This window comes from Columba livia, chromosome 4, assembly GCF_036013475.1.
Source record: "Columba livia isolate bColLiv1 breed racing homer chromosome 4, bColLiv1.pat.W.v2, whole genome shotgun sequence".
NCBI classification, from domain to species: Eukaryota; Metazoa; Chordata; class Aves; order Columbiformes; family Columbidae; genus Columba; species Columba livia.
In genome coordinates this window covers 13,602,663-13,621,834 of record NC_088605.1, presented here as the reverse complement: position 1 = coordinate 13,621,834, position 19,172 = coordinate 13,602,663, and the positions used below count along the sequence as shown (strand labels likewise).

At 39.1% G+C, this 19,172-nt stretch overlaps 1 protein-coding gene across 2 annotated transcripts in view; it reads left to right on the top strand.

Annotated features, from left to right (window-relative positions):
• The window catches only part of EVC (EvC ciliary complex subunit 1), a 49,677-nt gene that overhangs the window by 17,017 nt on the left and 13,488 nt on the right, over positions 1-19,172 (top strand). For both annotated transcript variants that reach the window (XM_065060466.1, XM_065060465.1), the window contains 4 exons: positions 73-221; positions 2,461-2,559; positions 11,419-11,631; positions 17,981-18,090. In XM_065060466.1, coding sequence (XP_064916538.1) covers positions 73-221; positions 2,461-2,559; positions 11,419-11,631; positions 17,981-18,090 — 571 coding nt within the window. The remainder of the gene's footprint in view (positions 1-72; positions 222-2,460; positions 2,560-11,418; positions 11,632-17,980; positions 18,091-19,172) is intronic.

Below are 19,172 nucleotides of genomic sequence, written 5' to 3'. Positions count from 1 at the left end.
GTGTGACAGTAGCAGATGCTATTTTCTCCCTGCAGAGTTGTGGTATCTAATCATCAGTGGTTTATGTTCCAGAATGTATCCAGCAAAGTAAAGACCTGATCTTGAAACTACTGGAGTGTCGTAGCAAGAAGAGAGAAGAGTTCAAACATAGACAGAAAGCCGAACAAGGGAGTCTTCTCAGTAAAACTTTTCATATTGAAAATGTTCATGATTTTCTTAAGGTGATCAAGTAAAAACTTATTTTTACTGTTCCATTAGTTTTTAGGGCCAAATATATTGCACATAGGGATTTGGGGGTCATCCTGAGAATCGTGTACAGTAACACAGCTGTAGATCAGGGTCAGATTCCCTGGTGCCTAGGTTTGCCTAGAGGCTTTTCCTACAGTTTTTGTCTTATCACATCCAAACAAAATGCCAAAGGAAGCTAATGCTAGGTTGCATGTTTTGTAGGAAACATCTTTTACTCAGATACTCAGTGTTTGGTTCAATACAGGGAGTCTCTGGAGGAAAGTATCTGGCCTGCATTACAGAAGAAAACAGACTGTGCTGATCTAATTGCATTTCTATGTGTGAGGTTACTGAGGCTCAAAAGACTATCAAATTTCATACAAGCAGAGGGAAAACTCATTATGATCACTGCTAGGAGACCTTAGAGAAGGTTTGCAATAGATAGTTTAATATGGTATACAGTGGTCAGTGTAACGTTTCCTTGACCGTATTTTCTACAGAGCTCTATTTTTATTGTTCTGAGTGTATATAAGAAATCAGAAGCCTTAACTGTAAATGCTGAGAGCTGCAAAACTCCTATAATTTTTGAGAACTACATGCCCAAGTTATTAAGAAATTAAAAAAATCCTCAATTTTCATGAAAAGAAATCATTTCAGGTTAAAGTGGTCACATCCAGCAGCACTAAACTTTTGATGAAATCTAATAACAGACAAATTACTGTATGAGAAGACTCAGATTACAGTTGGAGCAAACTGTCAAAACTTATTGATCTCAACACTGCAATTTTGTACTCCAGGGCCAAGTTTTTTAATTATATTTTATGAATTGGATAATGCAGTTATTGTTCCTGTATGCAACACCTGTCCGGCAACACTTCACTTCAAAAAAAAAAAAAAAAAAAAAGGTTTCATGCACTTCAAAACAGTAGAGCACATTTTACTTCTTTGGCTTTTTGTAGCTATTGAGCACTTGTGAATGTATTTTCCTTATACATGGCATTTCAAAACTCTTGGATACATCCCAGCCTCATTAAACAAAGCTTAGAAATTTTGTATTAAGACCTCTCCCCCACAAAGTCAGAGCCGCACAGCTTTGAGCAAGAGACGCTCTTTTCTGTACATCTTAGAAAGCTAACAAATATGCTTAGTTAACCTGTAGACTAACAATCTGGACATGAGCTGACCGTGTGCACTTGCAGCCCAAAACGCCAACCATATCTAGGCTTTCATCAAAATCAGTGTGGCCAGCAGGTCAAGGGAGGTGATTCTGCCCCTCTACTCTGCTCTGGTGAGACCCCACCTGCAGTGCTGCATCCAGCTCTGGAGCCCTCAGTACAGGAAAGACATGGACGTGTTGGAGAGGGGCCAGAAAAGGCCACAAAAATGATCAGAAGGCTGGAACAGCTCTGCTGTGAGAACAGGCTGAGGGAGTTTGTGTTGTTCAGCTTGGAGAAGAGAAGGCTCCGGGGAGACCTTAATGTGACCTTTGAGTTCTTAAAAGGGGCCTTTAAGAAAGGTGAGGACAGACTTTTAAGCAGGGCCTGTTGCGATAGGACATACCTAATGAAGAAAGCCATATTTACCACAGGAATGTAGGAGGGCACTTGGCAGTTTAAATCAAAACATGACATATTTATGCATATGACCACTCATTAGTCTATAGAATGAGATGTTTTTTGTGAAATTCAGTCTTCCATTACAGCACATTAACCTGCCAACATAGCACAGTCCTGGCTTGATGAAAATATTGCATCTTTCTAAAACCTGTGACTAAGGACCAAATCAGGACCAAGTCATAGATCAGCTTCTTAAGCTGAGTGCCATCTGACAGTACCATAGGACATGGTGACCAACTCCAGTGCAGAAGCCTTGTACAGTGCGATACAGCTGTAACTAAGGTATCTGGCTGTTCTGCACCTCACAGTACTGGCTATGGTGAAGTGATATTCATACACAGGAAAGCAGGTTGCAAGTCAGATCTTTTCATATGTTGTCCAGTATTAGGTACATACTATTTAACCTCAAATTGCTAAGGCTATGGGGTTTCATACTCAAGACTGCATATATGCTGAAATTTAGGTGGTAAAGCAAGTTTCATTTCCCTCTCAGTCGTGGTTCCAGATAAATGCTATTGTGATGATACATGGGAAAGGGGTTCAGGGAAGGGGAGGATCACAAGAAGCTATCAAAACCTTTTCAACTGTTTAAACATACCTATTTTGTTTCTTTTAGGCTTATCATGGACTGTTAGAGAAGCATTGGCAAGCACAGTGGGAACTGGAGGAGGACGAGGACTACAAGAGCACAGAGACTGTTGCTGATCTCTATAAGGTGCCACCTCTAGTGATATGTGTCATTTACTAAAATAATTCTGAAGACCCACTACACAATGTCAGGCCTCAGGGAGGATTGGGGAATTGCAGGAGAGATCATGGCAGCTCTGGGAAGCGAGGCTGGCAAATCAGGAGGTGGAGACAGGACAGTCTTCCACATTAGCTCGCCTTTTCCATTATCTTCCTAACACATTATGTTTCCTAACCTCATATTAGTCAGAAAATGCCTACGTGGTCTGCCAAAATGTGCTACCTGGGTGCCTGACAAGGCTGCTATGATTTTGAGAGCATACAACGTCTGGCATTGCTACCAGGAGAGAGGCTTCATTTATGTAGCATAATTATCTCCTCTGCACACAGTAGGATGATTCTATTCTTGGTTAACTTCACTACATCTCCAAAAATAAACTTCTCACCTCTTTTCCTCTCAGAGAAATTGTTTTGACGCTATTTAGTTCCCTGAAATAAGTTCAGATCTTTGGTGTGAGTAATACTTTTATGTTTCTTTGTGTTACTGATTTGAGAATATGTAGACGCTTCATGCCTTTGCGTCATCTTTAATTATTTTCTGTCTGAACCGAAAAAATAAGATAACATGATTTATCTGATGAAGCCCAAAACTATAGCCAGCAGTGACCTTTAATTAGGCTGGAACTAATCACTTTCAAATCAACCGGATCATTGTCATGATTAATTAAGACCAGATCAAGGTGTTAAAGAAACTTGTTGTCCCTATCACATTAGGAGAAGATACCAACACAGTCTTAATTAGCACTAGTCCAAATGCACTTTTTCCAATTCAGTTGATAAAAAAATAAAGCTACTGAATTTAGAACAAATAGTTTTGATTTTATGTAATAGTGCAAGCAACAGGATATTTGAAAAGATCTACTGCTTTAGAGAGAAAGGAAAAGTTTGCTTGGAGGGCTATGCCAGTGAATCAAGAGTAGATTAATTGTACAAAGAGAAGTCAACATGTCTGCTGATACTACTACACATAGTCCATTCTCCAGAGTTCTTAACTACTCCACCACCTTCCTCAATTCACATGAAGTCTCTGGAAACTAATTTTTTTTTTTTACCCTGCACAGTTACACCTCATTTGTGAAATTTTCCTTTATTTTCCTTTCCTTTATTGTGTACTCTGCTTTAGTGACACTAAGATCAGACTCAAAATCCTATTTCTTTCAGCAGTGCTAGCTAAATTTTCTTTTCCATTAAAGAAAAAATCAGTGTGGGTGAGTTAAGTGTTTCTAGAATTGCCAAGTTGCCAGGAGAGCTGCACAAACTTGAGCTCTGCCAATTCACCCAGCTCTAAGCCATTATATTCCGTATTGCAGCTGCTCTCTTATTCCTAGACCCAAACAAACACTGCCAGACATGAAAAACTGCAAGTATTGTGATCCAACTGACATCTGTTGAATGAGGATCCACAGATCTTAATTTCTAATTTTTTTTTCCCAATAATAAAACATTTTTATTGTGCTCTTATAATGAACAACTGCACTTTTTCTCTTTAATCCTAAATACAAATACTACAGACTGTTTTAGGAGAGCATACTGCTTCTAGGATAAGCTAGAAGGAAGAGAAAATGCAAATGAGCATAGCCCCGCTGTAGGTAAATGGAGCTGTTCTGATTTCTACAGCTGAGGGAAGTGCAATAGTTACACATGGGGTCCATTACCTAGGGTATAAAAGCAAAAGTAGATTTGCCATTAAGGGAAGGAGTTCTGTTTCACAACCATAATGCCTTTGCTTTTCTCTGCCCCTCCACACTTTCAGAGCAGAAGTGCAGCTTGAACAAGAAGCAGCCTTTCCCTGGGCATCAGGGCTTTGCCCCTCCACTTAGTTTCTCTGGGTTTCTGCTAGGGAGGAGCTGCTGCTACCAGCCGGGAAGGCAAGATACCCATGACGACATTAAGGATTTAGTTAAAGATTCTATTGTTCACTTATTCTCCATGTTTCCATAACTGCAAGCATGTGTTACTAAATAGCTAGAAGGCAAGAAAAGAAATTCACCAGTAGACAGCTCTGCTCTTCTATGCTAGTAAAGAACAGCAATGTTGGTTCAGATGAGTGACTGGAGTAATATCCAATAAGTTCATGTGCTCTAACAGCTCCCCTGTTAGAGAGATGCATAATATCCAGTTAGCTGGAGTTAGGTCCTGTTCTCAGGCATACCTTTGGCTACGAGCAGTTTCTAGCAGCTTTCAAAGCATCTGTTGTAGAGCATACAGATGCCTCCATTTTAGATCACCTTCCTAAACCATCCACCCCTGTTTAAGTACTGTGTCAAAACTTGCACTGTAGATGACAAACCAGAATAAACCCTCAAGGAAGACAGGCAGTACATAGTTCCCAAGGGTTACACTCTGAAAATTCAGTCGACCAAGTTCAGAAGCCCAAGTTCCCAGTTGTTGCTCTAAGCTTATGGTCCTTAGCTTGTTTATTTGAAGGCCATTACACCTGCTTTGTTTTTTTTTAACCAAGGCAAAAAGACCTTGCAAGGTCTCATATGTGATAAAGGCTTTTATGTGATAAAAGGTTTAGGCCCTCCATTCCTCCTTCAGTTGTATGCTAGAATGACTTATTTCAACAGTTACCTGGGTTTGTCCTAGTATAAACACCAGGGAAGCAAGCCTGACAGACTTTGTTCCATGAATAAATAGAAAGAGGTGATACTAAAATATAAGGGAAAGGTCACCATTTGACCAAATGGGGAAGCAGTTAATATTCTGGGGACAGAAGAAAAGATGTCCCTTACCTGTAAGTGCAGCTCACTTGTGGGAGAAGATCCATACCTTGTTCTGACAATGTTCTTCTAAGCCATTCCCAAATTTCTATGCATTTTTTTTATTTTTTCTCTTTTTCCCCTTTTAAACAGTTTATGAGTTCACCAAGAGGGATATATATATAACCCTCTAGCACTACTGCAGCCTGCAGTGCTACAGTACATTGAAGAGTTATCCAAATTGGTGAATAAATATGTAAAAATGCAATGATCTGGAAGCTGACTGTATTTGCATAGAATAATTGAGTAGGTTTGTTTTGTGTACACATGAATAAATTGATTTAAATTATTTAACCAAGGTCAATGGAATCTGTTGATGCCTGAAATGAATGAACAAGTTATATTTGGAGGAGAGTGTAGGACTTTTCAGCCATAGCAGTGGATTAAAATAGTGCGCTGTAGGTGAATGATCTGTGTATAGACACAGGGTCCGTAACTAATTTTTGAGGTGCAAGCTGAGGAATGGGGGCAAGTGATTTTGATTATCACAGTATATCATAACTGAAGGAGGAATTGCATAAGAGGTAATTGAATGGCTCAGCCTCATATTTTCATAAACACAGTCTGCAGAGTTAGCCCATACACAAGGGGTATTGTGTCGCAGTAACAGTTCTGTTTTGACTTGGGTAGCTTTTCAATTGCAAGGATTTTACCGTAATTTTCTTTTACAGAAAGTATCCCCTTGTCCCCAATATATCCTGTTCTGTTTCTTATGATCTCTTGAAAAGATGAATGGCTAGCTGCTTGCAAGTCTTTCCCAGGTGTAAGATATCAGATGTTAATCAACCCTTAATCTTTTCTTTCTCCTTTTTTGCCTGTGAACTACCTGCTTATTCCAGTAGGGAGGGGAGAAGTGAAAAGAAGTTGGTGGTTAGCAGTTCATTACTAAGAAAACAAACATGCAGATTGCACAAAAGGAAATCAATTAACAGCTAAATATTACACAGTCTATGGTAAGATAAATATTTTTCGTCAGCCATAACATCAAAACCAAAAAACCCGCACAATTTACTGTCATTTATAATTCCTCTTTGCTGATAGCATCTCACCAGAATGTTATTTAATTTGACTTGACAGAACATAGAAATGCACAAAAATTTAGACTAAAAGCTATTAAGTAATTAATATTATCAACAGGCAAGGAATAAACATTTTATGAATGGATAAATATGAATGTGAGGTTGAAGCAAAGTATTCTGTTTTTTCCTTTGTTAATAAAAGGGGAAAAATTATCTTTGTCAAAATAAATAGTACAGGTTGTTAAAGACTTACTCTTTAATTACTTTCCTTATGTGATTTCATCAATATGAGAGATGATTAGGGATGCTTTTCATGGAGGGGACTGCATTTTTAGGTATCCAGACATACTTGCTTTTCAAGGTGAGTCATCCACAGCTTCTCTCAGGTGGAAATCCATATCAAGAGACCTCCAACTCAGATGCTTACTTTTGCAAATTTTGCCCTGTGACTTACCCCCAAAAGGCTAAAAGACAGTATAATCTAATAGATTAAATTTGTGAACTCTTACGATGCAAGCTCAATCTAGTTCTGGGCTTGGGGACTGATTAAATTTGATCTACTCATTTCAGCCAAAGCTGGTACAAAATACATGATATAGATAGCCTTCATTCTGAAGTTTGCTTCTTACCATATTGCACAAGAAAATGTATTTTACCACTATATGAATTCACAATTTATTAATAGTTAGATTTAGTAAAGGACATAACCATGTCTACAAAGCTACATTTCTAAAAAGGAGGTACAGAAAGAGAAGATTGAAACAACCTTCTCCATAAATCAAGGACCAGTGAGGGGGCAACACTAGAATTTCACTGAACCTTCCTTTTTAATGCATGGAAATAGTACTTTTTTTATTAGGTCATGCTAATAAGATACAGTATGGGTTGGTAGATGAATCTCTAACCTCCTAAACAAGTGCCCTAGCCGTTGAGCTTCTGGAGATCCACGCAAGAGTGTTCTACAGCTTTGACCAGAAATCTTAATTATTATAATGAAATGCTATTGTATCACAAGGTAACAAATAGCTGTCATAAGTTAACAAATGGCTATATGGTTGCCTCTTGGAGATAATATATACTCGGCAGTGGCTGACATTTAAAATACAGTAAAACCAGCTTTTCTAAATATATTTTCCTGCTTCACAGTTTCATTATTCACTGTATTTTCATCTGCATGTAGAAACCTTTTAATCATTTGGGTTTGATGGTGAGCATTAATATTGTTATTTGGTTTTGTGGTGAAATCTGATAAACTGTGTATTTCCCCTGTTTTTTGTCAAAATTATATGTTTGTTGCCTTGTTTGAAATGCAGGTGCACTCTGTTTTAATCTGAGCCAATTTTATTTCTGCATATGCCTCATGGTATTTCTTTATGCTTGATGAATTTCTCTGGAGATTTTTTAAAAAGCTTTGAGATTGACTGCCAGGTACTACAAACAGGTTCATTCAACATCGCAATCAGCTATTCTATTAACGGAATCAATTTGAATAAATTTCATTAAGTAAAAGTCCTAAAAACAAGAGATGGTTTATCAGGAAGCTTGTAAGGACTGTTTTGTAGGAGCTTTAGTCCAAAAATAAGATCCTGGAAGCAGCAGGATTTTTGGAATGGTTTTCTTTTTTTCCTGTGGAAAAAAAAAAAAAAAGCTTTATAATAGGAAGTGCAATGTCCTTGTTCACAGACTTTATTACTGTTTCAGATCGAGTACATTCCTTAGAATACAAATAGTTTTGAACTATTTTGTTAGCTTGAGTTGCTTTGGTAGAATCCAGTTACACGTGCAATATTTCCTAAACTTAGAGTTAGCATTTCCCCTGCCAGATTTTACAAGGCCATTTGACTGCCATCATGTTGTACCTGATGTGTGTCCTCTGGGTAGAGCAGGCTGTTGTGTTAGGGGCTGGAGTTTGATGTCCTTATGATTATGCCTTCAGATTGAAGAAACCAGCAGCCAGTTGTTCCCTGAACACTGACGAGAGGGTAGTATTTCAATATTCATCACCGACAGTGGTTTGTTTTGTGATCCTGGACCACTGATGAGACCAGTAAGGGCAGGATTGGTGTGCTACACAGAGGAGAAATTCTACCAGAACTTTAAGAGAAAGTGTTCAGCCCTGTCAAAAACCACCATCCCAGGGACTTCCAGGCTTCCTGTTGCTTTGCGTGCCAGTTTGCAACTTATGTGAGTTGTAAAGAACATACTGGTTAGTCCTGCTTCCCTTCCATGTATTCACCCAGGATTTTTATTTTTAAAGGGACTGTTGATTTGAAAAACTTCTGGAATTCTAATCACACTTTCCTACACCACTTTCAGCAGAGGACCATGAATTATTTTGCAAACAAATAGTCAGGCACCCTTGATCTAAAAATAACTTGACCCATCACATTAATGAGGTGATGTAGGTAACTAATTTTGTAGGAATGGGACCTAGTCACATTTTTCCTGGGTAACTGTGTACCCACTCTGGTAGTGCCAAAGTGCACAATATAGTTTAAAGCTGCAGGGAGTGCAAGCAGAACTCTATTCACTTGGTCTTTAAACAAAATGGTATGAAGGCAAGTAGCAAAATACCTTCTTTATGTTCTGTGCAAAAGATTTCCTAGTAAATAATAATACAGAACTGTCTGTGTGCCAGAAAAATGCTATCAGTTCTGCAGCAAAATGTGTTGCAAAGTGATTTAGCTGCCATAGGTGGAACTCTGTGTAACAACCCAGCCTGAGATCTTTTGAGATTGTAGTAGAAATGCCACAGACTTCTCTAGACTGCTTATAAATTATTTCAGACCCAAGAGAAATTCTTATATCCATGAACACCCAGTTAAAGCAGGAGAATTAACTTGTCCTGAAAGGCTGGTAAAGCTCTGAAGAGAGCTGATTTACAGAGATAGAGTGACCGTTCTTTAAATGTTGTATGGGACACAGAGATTAGAAACATGGGTTCTTTGAGTTTATATTAAATCCCAGCATTTGGAGGCTTGAATTTTAAAATAAAAAGCATCAGAAGAGAGAATTCAAGCAAACCATTTTGGGGAAGTGTTGGCAAGCTAAGCCAGGCTCACAACTACACAGGTGATTAATATGGTATAAATGTAACAGGAACTGGAAACTAATAATTAAGGAGTAGTGGAGATCAGAACAGGATGTAGCAAACATTACCCCAATGATACTGTCGCGTTCAGATTATGAACAATTGGTAGAAATGGGAGAAACGTTACCAGAAATGAAGTATCTAATGGTTGAGTCTTTAACTGATTCTCATACTTAAACCCACTACCCAGTTTCAGGGAATCTGTAGCCCAGTTCACAGGAATTCAAAACACTTTGAGATTAAACAAAGCCAATGGGCATTGGATTCAGAAAATCCTACCTGCTTTGAACAGCTAAGAGTGGAAAAAAATCAAGATAGCTTATCTGGAAGGTGTAGTGAACACTTCTGATAGTGTTGTGCCTCAATTTTATCCTTAAGAAGAATTTACTGCAGGAAGCTCTTAAGGTAAGCTATGTATTGTTTGTGAAACAGTTCATTAATCTGGTGATTAGCATCCTAGAGGGATCCCAGGAAGAAAATAGTAATTTAGTATTCAGTGCACAGTTTGGATATTTTAAAAACAAATGAGAAATATGAAGTTTTTTAAGAAATCTGTCCATTCGTTGTGTTGTGTATTGTGGGGTTTTTTGCTTTGGTTTGGGTTTTTTTTGTCTTATTTTCTCTTTTATGATACCACATGTAGCAGTCAGAATGGATTCTGAACAATAGTACATTATACCAGTGTGTCTCCCAGAAAAAGACAAGTCCACCAGAACTTTTCATGTCTATGAGCTGCAGATAAATGGTTTTGACATTTAGATAAATATCAGTGTTTCTATTGAGAAGTTCCAGATTTTGATCACTTAAGAGATTGTAATTAAACCAATATTCAAAAAATGGCAACAGCTAGAAGACTTAGCTTATTTTTGCAAGAGGAATGCTGAAAAGAGTGTTAAAAATATTAGCTATATTGTAAGGAAAAGAAAGAAGTATAAGTGTTTTCAACAGGGCTAACGCTGATTTACAATGAAAGCAAAACCAAGTAGGCAATAAAGCTTTTTGGACTGGTAAGACCACATGGAACTCACACAAAATTAGCTTTTACCCCTGCTGAGATACAGCAGTGTCCATGTGACCTCTCTGATGTGTCTTTGTTTTTTCTGCTGGGGAAAGCTACCTGCCCTCACACCTTCTCCTCAGGGACCATCTCAAATTGTAGCAGGTTTGCAAACACAGCTCTTGTCATCACTTCGTATTTGACAGTGAAATTATGTGTTTTGAACAGACTTCTTAGCTTGGATGCCGCCTGACTAAATCACCCCAACTCTTCTTGAGAGTGAAACAGCCCCAGGAATTGAAGTGCACTCATATGGGACTAGTTTTACTGAAACTGCCGGAAGGTGTTTGTTTTCCTAGGCTTGAACTCATTCTGTATCAGAAGGAATTTGAATAATTCTGTTTTTCCAGAAGGCATTGAAGAGTGTCATATTTTGAAGAACCAACTATTAAACATGATTACTGTCAGTTTTGTCTAACTAAATGCCGTATTGTTTCTTTTAACTCTTCCTTCTTTCTTGCCTTCATTGATTTTGTATTAGCACCGTTGAAAACGTGCCTATGAGGTGTCGTGCTACACCACATTGTTTCCACAGCAACCACCAAAATAAGTGTTTTTACACTACATTGCAACAACCAGTGAAACAAGATATTATTTGTACTGTAGTTGCATGTGGGCAACAGTTAGGATTCAAGATCTCATGCTCATGCCACTGTTGCATTTTAAATACCCTTGTGTGCCTTGAACCAAAAAAAATAAGTTGTTGCATCTACAACGCCTGATCTTTTAAACTCAAGTTCTAGTGGCATTGGATTTTAGCTCTAAGGGTTGGTCAGTGGCCCAGTGTCTTCAGTGGGACATGGTTCCTTCACTGGCATCATGGAGACATGTGATGAAGCAGCTCCAAAGGTTCACTTTCTCACCTCTCTGGCTCTGTCTCTCTTTGTCCCTCTGTTAGGAGCTGTACACTAAAGCTTCCCATGCTTTAGCGGAACTGGTGACAAAGCTTTTTCTTCAGACCCTGCCTGTTGTGACTGGTCTTTCTGTAAGAGAATGTGAGCTTCTGAAAGAGGAATGGCAGGAGAATTTGGTCCCTCAGCTGGAGAAATGGGAGACCCACCACCAGAAACGCTGGAAGCTTTACCAGGAACAGCTATTGCAAGAAAAAAAGGTAAGACCCATATTATGTCCTGGGACCCCAGGGTCTGAAAGCAGGGATATGGAAAAAAAAATATTAAAATATTTATCTATGAGGAGCATTTTGTGTATAAATACACAGCCCAAGTGCAGACACAAATCCAGACTCGAGATGGGCAGTTTGACCTGCGGTATAGAATGCTGTGCGTGTAGACTTGCCTAGAAGAGTCAGCCAGTAATTACTGAACATCTGTCCTCAGCGTTTGACAGCTTTGTCAGCACATAAACATTTTCTGGCAGGGCTGCTATCTGATGTTCTTAACTCTTGAGCATCTACAGAAGCAGTTCAAAACAAAAACCTTCATGTGGGCTGTTTGAAGAGGGTACATATGAATCTACTTTACAGGAGAGGAGGCCTTACAACAATAAATCATTTTAATGTATTAATACTATAATAATTGGAGACATATGGGACACTCTTTATATCAAAATTATTCTTTACTCTGAGAAGGTAAAGAAACACACATCCAGCTTTCCTGCTCTGTTTATGCCCGGCATAGGAGGCATTAACACCAGAGGAGTAAAGCAACAACAGTAAATGTGGAGGCAGGTATCTTCAAAGTTAGACTGGAACTCAAATATACCTTCAGTTTATTAATGCAGAAGTATGTCTCTGTTAACATGAGACATACAGGTCAAAGGAAGACCTTCCACATACGCAGGTATGCCCCTTCACAAATGTCAAGTGTGTGCTGCAACATACGGAGCTGGGGTGTCAAACTCATTTTCTCTGTGGGCCACATCAGCCTCGCGGTTGCCTTCAAAGGGCCAAATGTAGTTTTAGGACTGTATAAATGTAACTACTCCTGCAGTCCTAAAATTACATTTGGCCCTTCGAAGTCAACCGTGAGGCTGATGGGCCCCCCAGTGAAAATGACTGTGACATCCCTAATTAGAGCTTCCTAAATAAAAAGTTGCCAGAGTTCTTTAACACATGTTTTTTTCCCAGCCTCATTGTCCAAAGTGCCTGGACAATCCAGCACATGATTAATAAGGTACTGACTGAGTCCCTAATTATTACAGACTGCTATAAGGTGTTTCACTTTCCCACCCACTCTTATTTAGGGTTCTTCCATAAAACCGCATGATTCAGGAAACTGTGGACTTCCTACTGAATCTGGTAGAGTGGTTTGCTGACCGGTGGTTTTAGAACACCCTTGGGAATATAAAAGTAAAAATTTTCATTGGAAAGTCTTAGCCATTTTCTTTTTTTCTTCTCTGTTTTCCTTAATCTGGAGTTATACAGCATGGACCTCCCTGACTGACCACTGTTACCAGTGAGTCTGCTCACATGCCTTAGGTTAAGCATGGTCATTTGTGTTTTCTAGAACTGCTGGCTGGCATTTAGTGTTTGAATTTGGCATACCTGTACATTCAGTGGTTAATGAAACAATGTCTGACCTCCTCTCTTTTTTTTAATTTATTTTGCCCCTTTTTATCAAGGATTAGAGTAAATTCCTGACTTGGCAAGCTTAACCCTCTAGGTTGCTGTTCGTTTTCATATTCACTAAGAGTTCACAAATTGCCTGCCCTTGTATGTGAATGTTCCAAGCAGCCTGAACTAGTAGGTGTAGTACAAGTTGGTGCATGGAGCCCAAAGCACCGTGGTGGTATCTGCTGTCACTGAAATTCACAGTCCAAGAAGGAGGAGGTTCTGGTGTGCAAGTTATGATTAATCTCAAAAATCAGAGTGCGTGTTAGGGCACCTCTGGTCTGGTCCTTCCAGTGTCCCATTGAACCTCAGCAATTGTTCAGGGCCAGAGAGAATATTGTTTAACAGCTAGGAGACTCTTCACAGAGTGGGAGATCTCAGATCTAAAGTTTTGTTCAAAAAATGTTGTTTATGCATTCCTCTGTTACTATCTTTGGGAGTATTGAGTAGAGAAACCACACCCTGGGATTTTTCCTCGAGGGATTAAAAGGATTAGTTCACCCAGTTGCTAGGTAATAGCTCTTTGGGCAGAACTGTGTGATAGAGTCATTGTATGTGAATTCAGATGTCCCAGTTATGCCCAAGCATAGGTTATTTAAAATAGAAACTTGACTTGCCATCACTTCCAATGTACCGTAGCATTCATAATACAAAGCAGATGGCTTCCTAGCTGAAAAAAAAACAAAACAAACAAACAAACAAAAAACCACCACAGAAACAACAACAAGAAACCCACAAACCAACAACAGTAAAGGGTTTGCTGACATCATTAATAGTAATTACTGAGCTATAGAGGAATTCACTTAGCAATAGCAGAGTTCTCACATTGGTCTCTGGGTCACCAGCACTGCAGTTGGGCTTTATTCAACAAAAAAATTTCCCGAGTGGCAGACAGAGCAGTCCTAAGAAGGAGTGATTCTGGGATAAATTCCTAGAAGAGACAAGGATTTATTCTAGTGGGAAAATGTGTGATCCTTCAATACAATATTCTCTGCTTAAGCTTAGGTAATAGTAGCTTTTTTAACTTAACGCATGTGGCTTTTTGGAAGTGGTTTGAACTAAACTGGAAAAAAGTGTGCCGTGTCTCCAAAGAGCATGTGCAGGGAGACAGCTATTCTACCAAAGCTAGGCTTGCAGATTTTACTTATGAATGAGTCTGGAAAATATCACACAACTCATTAAATTACATTCAAATGCAAAGTGCATCTCTTGGCCCTTTCCTGGCATAAATGCAGCAGCATGTATATTTAAGCAATAAGCTGACACATCCTACAAAAAGGAGCACTTGGTTTCCACCTTAAAAAAAGAAGAGAGATCAGGCACTTGTAACAGGTGATCATGTCATTTAGGAGTTTCCATAGACGTTATGGTGCTGAATGTGACAGAAGATCCATAAATCAACTTTCATATTAACAGGCCTTTTAATTTGTCATACATTTTCCAGCAGAAGATGTCTTTCATTTGTCTCTTGATAAATGTACTGTATTAAGAGTTACATAGTCAACCTGCTTTACAGACTTGGGAAATCTAACACCAGAATGCTTTTCACCAAGGTATTTATGTATGATTTTAAAGGTGGCTCAAAAAGACATTTTTCCCATTTATTTGAACTGCATCATTTTTTTTTAGTTTTATCTTTCCTAGCATTTATATACGTCTGGAATATTATGTCCTTTGGGGGAAGAGAATCTCTTTTACAATTGAAAAGAAAAAAACAGTTTCATATTTCACTTTTGTCTTATACACTTGAGGAAGTGAGTGAGGCAAATGAGAATAAATGACTAATGACGATAAATTTTGAGCATTTTCCCACATAGCCACTACCTCATGATTTCTGTAGCCCAGCTCTCCTGCCTGGGCAGTGGTTACAGGAGCTGTCAGCTGCACCAGGATCAAGTACTTGCTTGGCATTCAGTGTGCATCACACCCCATCTACAGGCTGTTAGGAAGAAATTGCTTTCCTTCTATTTCGTGAGAATTTGTCCTAAAAATGTCAAACTGAGAGCTGCAGAAAAAAGAGTGAGCTTATTTGGGTCTAATTTGCCATTGTATCTGAAGTCTAACTTAAAATGTTTTATGGGTTTCATTACCTACCAAAGGCATATTCCTCAACTTTATTGCCAGAGAGTAATGCTTAATGTTAGCAGTCCTCCAGAAGATCTTGTAATGGACTTGTTGCCAGGAAGCAAAACACTGAGAAGCTTACAGAGAAAATAGGGGTGAGGATATTTCCATCCATTTCTGCATTGGTCCCTGACACCGAGAAAGCTGAACCAGTATCTGCTTATCAGTTTTATCAGTTACCAGTTATCTGCTTATCTCTTAATTTTATACTCATTTTTTCATAGCAATTAGAATGACTCTTCAAGGAGCCAGACATTCCTTGGAGCTTTACTCCCCTATTTATGATGCATTTGTCACTGATGTTACTGGTCACATCCAGGAATCGGAGAGCCCAGCCTCTCTTCCAGCTGCTGAGTCTGTGCAGCAGCATCATTTTCTCTGCTCCATACTGAGCTGTCTCTGGGCAAAGTAAGACCACCCCAAGAATGGGAAAGCTTGGAGAGGCGCCTGGTGACTTGACCCAGCATTGGAAGACCGGTGAAGCACAAAGCCTGACCTTTCCAACCAGCTTGATGAAATAGTTGCCTCTGATTTACTGGCTTTCAGCTGCACATCAGCAGCCTCAAATTAAAATTCCCAGAGGATCTTTGCTGTTGCATTTGTGCTTGTGTGTGAAAGTTGTTCTGGTATTTCAGAGGTGGAAAATACCCAGTTCCCCCTAGCCCATCCCAGCAAGCTGCTGAAGTGTTGCTTCCTATAAAACATACAATATTCTGTTTATTACCAGCTGATCCCTCTCTTCTTAATCATCTTCTTAATAGCTTTTGAGACAAAACACTGGTTTAGTATTTGGTCCAAAACTCAATCTTCCTTAATTATCATCCAATCTTAAATGTGTAATAATCCCTCTTCTCTTACTACTCATATGGCTGATGTACTCTGCTGTATTCTGAGCTTTCCGTAGGTCTTGAGAGTGGGGAGGGGTGTGGTGAAGAGGCCTTTTATCAATTTTGTGTACAGCCCACCTTAAATGCACTTGCCATGGAAAAGGTGACTCATTCTTTTCCTTTACAAGAAACTCTGTGTTCACCACTACAGGATTAGACTATTTCTTCATAAACAGAAGAGAGACTACAATCCCTGTCTTTGATATCATTCTGAGTGCCTTTTCGGATAGGGTGTGTCAATAGCAGCAGAGGTGTTAAATTTGGCGTTCTTGGCTGCAATATTATATGATTTACCATTCCAATTCAATTGTAATTCAGAAAACATCTTGGTGATCTACATCAGATTTAATCCACATGCTGTTTGAGAGTAAGTGTGCACACGGGCCCTTCTAGAGCAACTTCTCAGTGAATAACCATGTCTCCAGAACTGCTGAGAAGCCACATCTGAGCCACAAGCAGGCTCTCCTTGAAAATGAAGGTACTTCTAGAAAGTAAAAGGTCATTAGGAGGCTTTCTTTTAATTGGTGAAAGAGACATTAAAATACACAATGTGATGGATCTGCAAGGCATATGCAGAGATGTGTGAAACACTAGGAAACTGTATCCATAGAGCTGCTGAAGGGCAACACTGATACAGTTATTACTTCAAGTGAGTATTTGCCATCTGTCATGATGATACCTGGAGACCTGATAGACCTTAATTTGACACTTGCAGGATGCAATCAGAGAGGGCACTGTGCTCTGCTCTACTCTGATTTTTAAGAATTGCCTGGACTCAAATCAGTGGAAGTCTGGCTGCACGGGTACATCCTGCAGCTCTTCCTGAGAGCAGCCTGGTGGGCTCCCCTGCGCCGTGCAGACTTTCAGGCTGTGCTGCTCATGCTCAGCTGAGCTTCCTCCATCTGTCACCTGTTGTTGGCTGGCTGCCCATCCTTCTCAGGCATCCTGCTCAGGAGCATGTGTTTTGGAAAGGTTTTCTGAATGGAGAGGGGTCAGTTATATGTGTTGCTGTGTATACCACAGAGAAAGCACTATCCAAGAAAGACATTTTTTTTTAAAGACAAAGGTGATGTGGGTTTAATGTTCTGCATTTCCCAGGGGAGTTAATTTTGTGCTCACAGGTAGACCCTCTCTCCTGCACAGGTCACTGCTTCCCATGGAAAAGATGATCAAATCCAGTAGGAAGGCCCAGTACCACCCCTAGTTCCTAACACTAAGGATTGTTGTAATTACACATCTAATTCTTCACTAGACATGTTGATCTAGTGAAACCTTGCTGTCTGCAATAATAGAAAATTTAGTCCCTCGTGTTCGGAATGAGGCTAGAAATTGAAGTGAAGCTGTCAGAAAGCCTGAGTATTATATTTAATTTAGGACTGCATATGTCTGCAGGCAACCTGCATTTATCCAGCTGTCAGTGTAGCCTAAAATATACTCTTCATCTCAGAGTAACAGAGTTTGGGCCTTAAAAACATTTAATTTTACAGCTTATTATTAATTAAATTAATTAATTAACAAAATCTGAAGTCCATGTCTCCACTAGTTTACAGTCTAATGGCAAATCCATCAAAACATTTAAAGATTAAATTCTTTGATCTAAATATCACCCTGAAGGAGCTGTAAACTTGCAGTCTATGCACCTATGCACAGTTGCAAAGCCTCCCTTTCTTTTCAGTGGGCTTTGTGTAAGAATTTGACCATTGAGAAAAAAATACTTCTAAGTAGAATAATTTTAATTCAGCATGAATTTTTTTCTTGAAAGAGGAGGATGGTTGTTTTTAGCAAAATAACATCAAATAACTGCCTGTTTCATAATGTGATGACTGGAATGACTGAAATCAGAGTACCTTATGATTCTATTTTTCCCCCCCTGTTTTTAGCTATGGCTAAAGGAATATGCTCTGTCTGCTGTGATGCAGAAGCGCCTGTCTGAGAAACAAGAGAAGATAATTCAAGGTGTCGTAAGCAGACTAGGATGCCTCAGTGATGAGTAAGTTTGGTTTTATCAGTAAGCAGTGGGGCAGAACTACACTGCTGCATGCACAGTTAAAATCTTGTGTACATTACATTGTGGAAAGCAGTGTTGAGGGACTATGAGCATCTTCAGACAGAGAGGCAGTTACTCTACTTTTTGGCTTAAATATCGAAAAAATAAGTTATCATGACTCCTGGTAAGTAGAAGAAACAGTGTCAAGTGGTGTTCTTTCTGTGTATCTGCTCCTAGGTTTGTGAGTGATTTCTAATCTTGAATCAGCCTCTTTTTGTACTCTGTATGTCACATTGAAGTTGGATATCCTTCAAGATAAAATGTTCAGTCCAGCATCATTCAGCTCTGCCTTTGCTTTCTGCTACTACAATACCACTGACCATCACTTTGCATGATAATGACTCTTCTCTTGCATTCTCTGTATTTACCAAGGAAACTTCTAGTTTTATATCATCTTTCTAGAGCTAAACATCTTTTTGATACAGATACTTCTCAAAAAAACACAGTTTTTCCTTGTTTGGATTAAGATATCGAATGACTTAATTCACCAACATCTTCACATTACCAAGGATCAAAGCATTTGAAAACTTGTCTATTTGGAATATTGGTATTATTGCCATTGCACTCCTTTATTTGGCTCTGCTTTTCAGTTCAGCCTTACATTTTCACATTCTGACTTTAATGTTTCCCAAGATGCAGCATCTGGAATGCTCACCATGCCTTACACGTACAAAAAAGTTAGATACAGGCGCAATGTCATCCCATATGTGCACACAGATTTCACTCGCCTGGTCCAGAATCAATTTCAAAATTTGCTCTCTATTTAAAATTCACCACGAACTTGCTCCAGCCATGTCTGCCCTGCCAGCTAATATGAGCCTCTTCAGTGTCTGTTCAGAGTGTGCCTCCTTGGGAATCCAAGATTTTCTTGAAATAATTTTCCTGTAGTTCTGATTACATGCTCTTTTCGTCTTATTTCAAGTCTCCTATTAAAACAAAACGAAACAAACTTTTGTTATGTAATTATAGATGGTTATTTATCTCTATTTTTACTTTAACCTCAGTGTGACATAACTAGAAGTCTG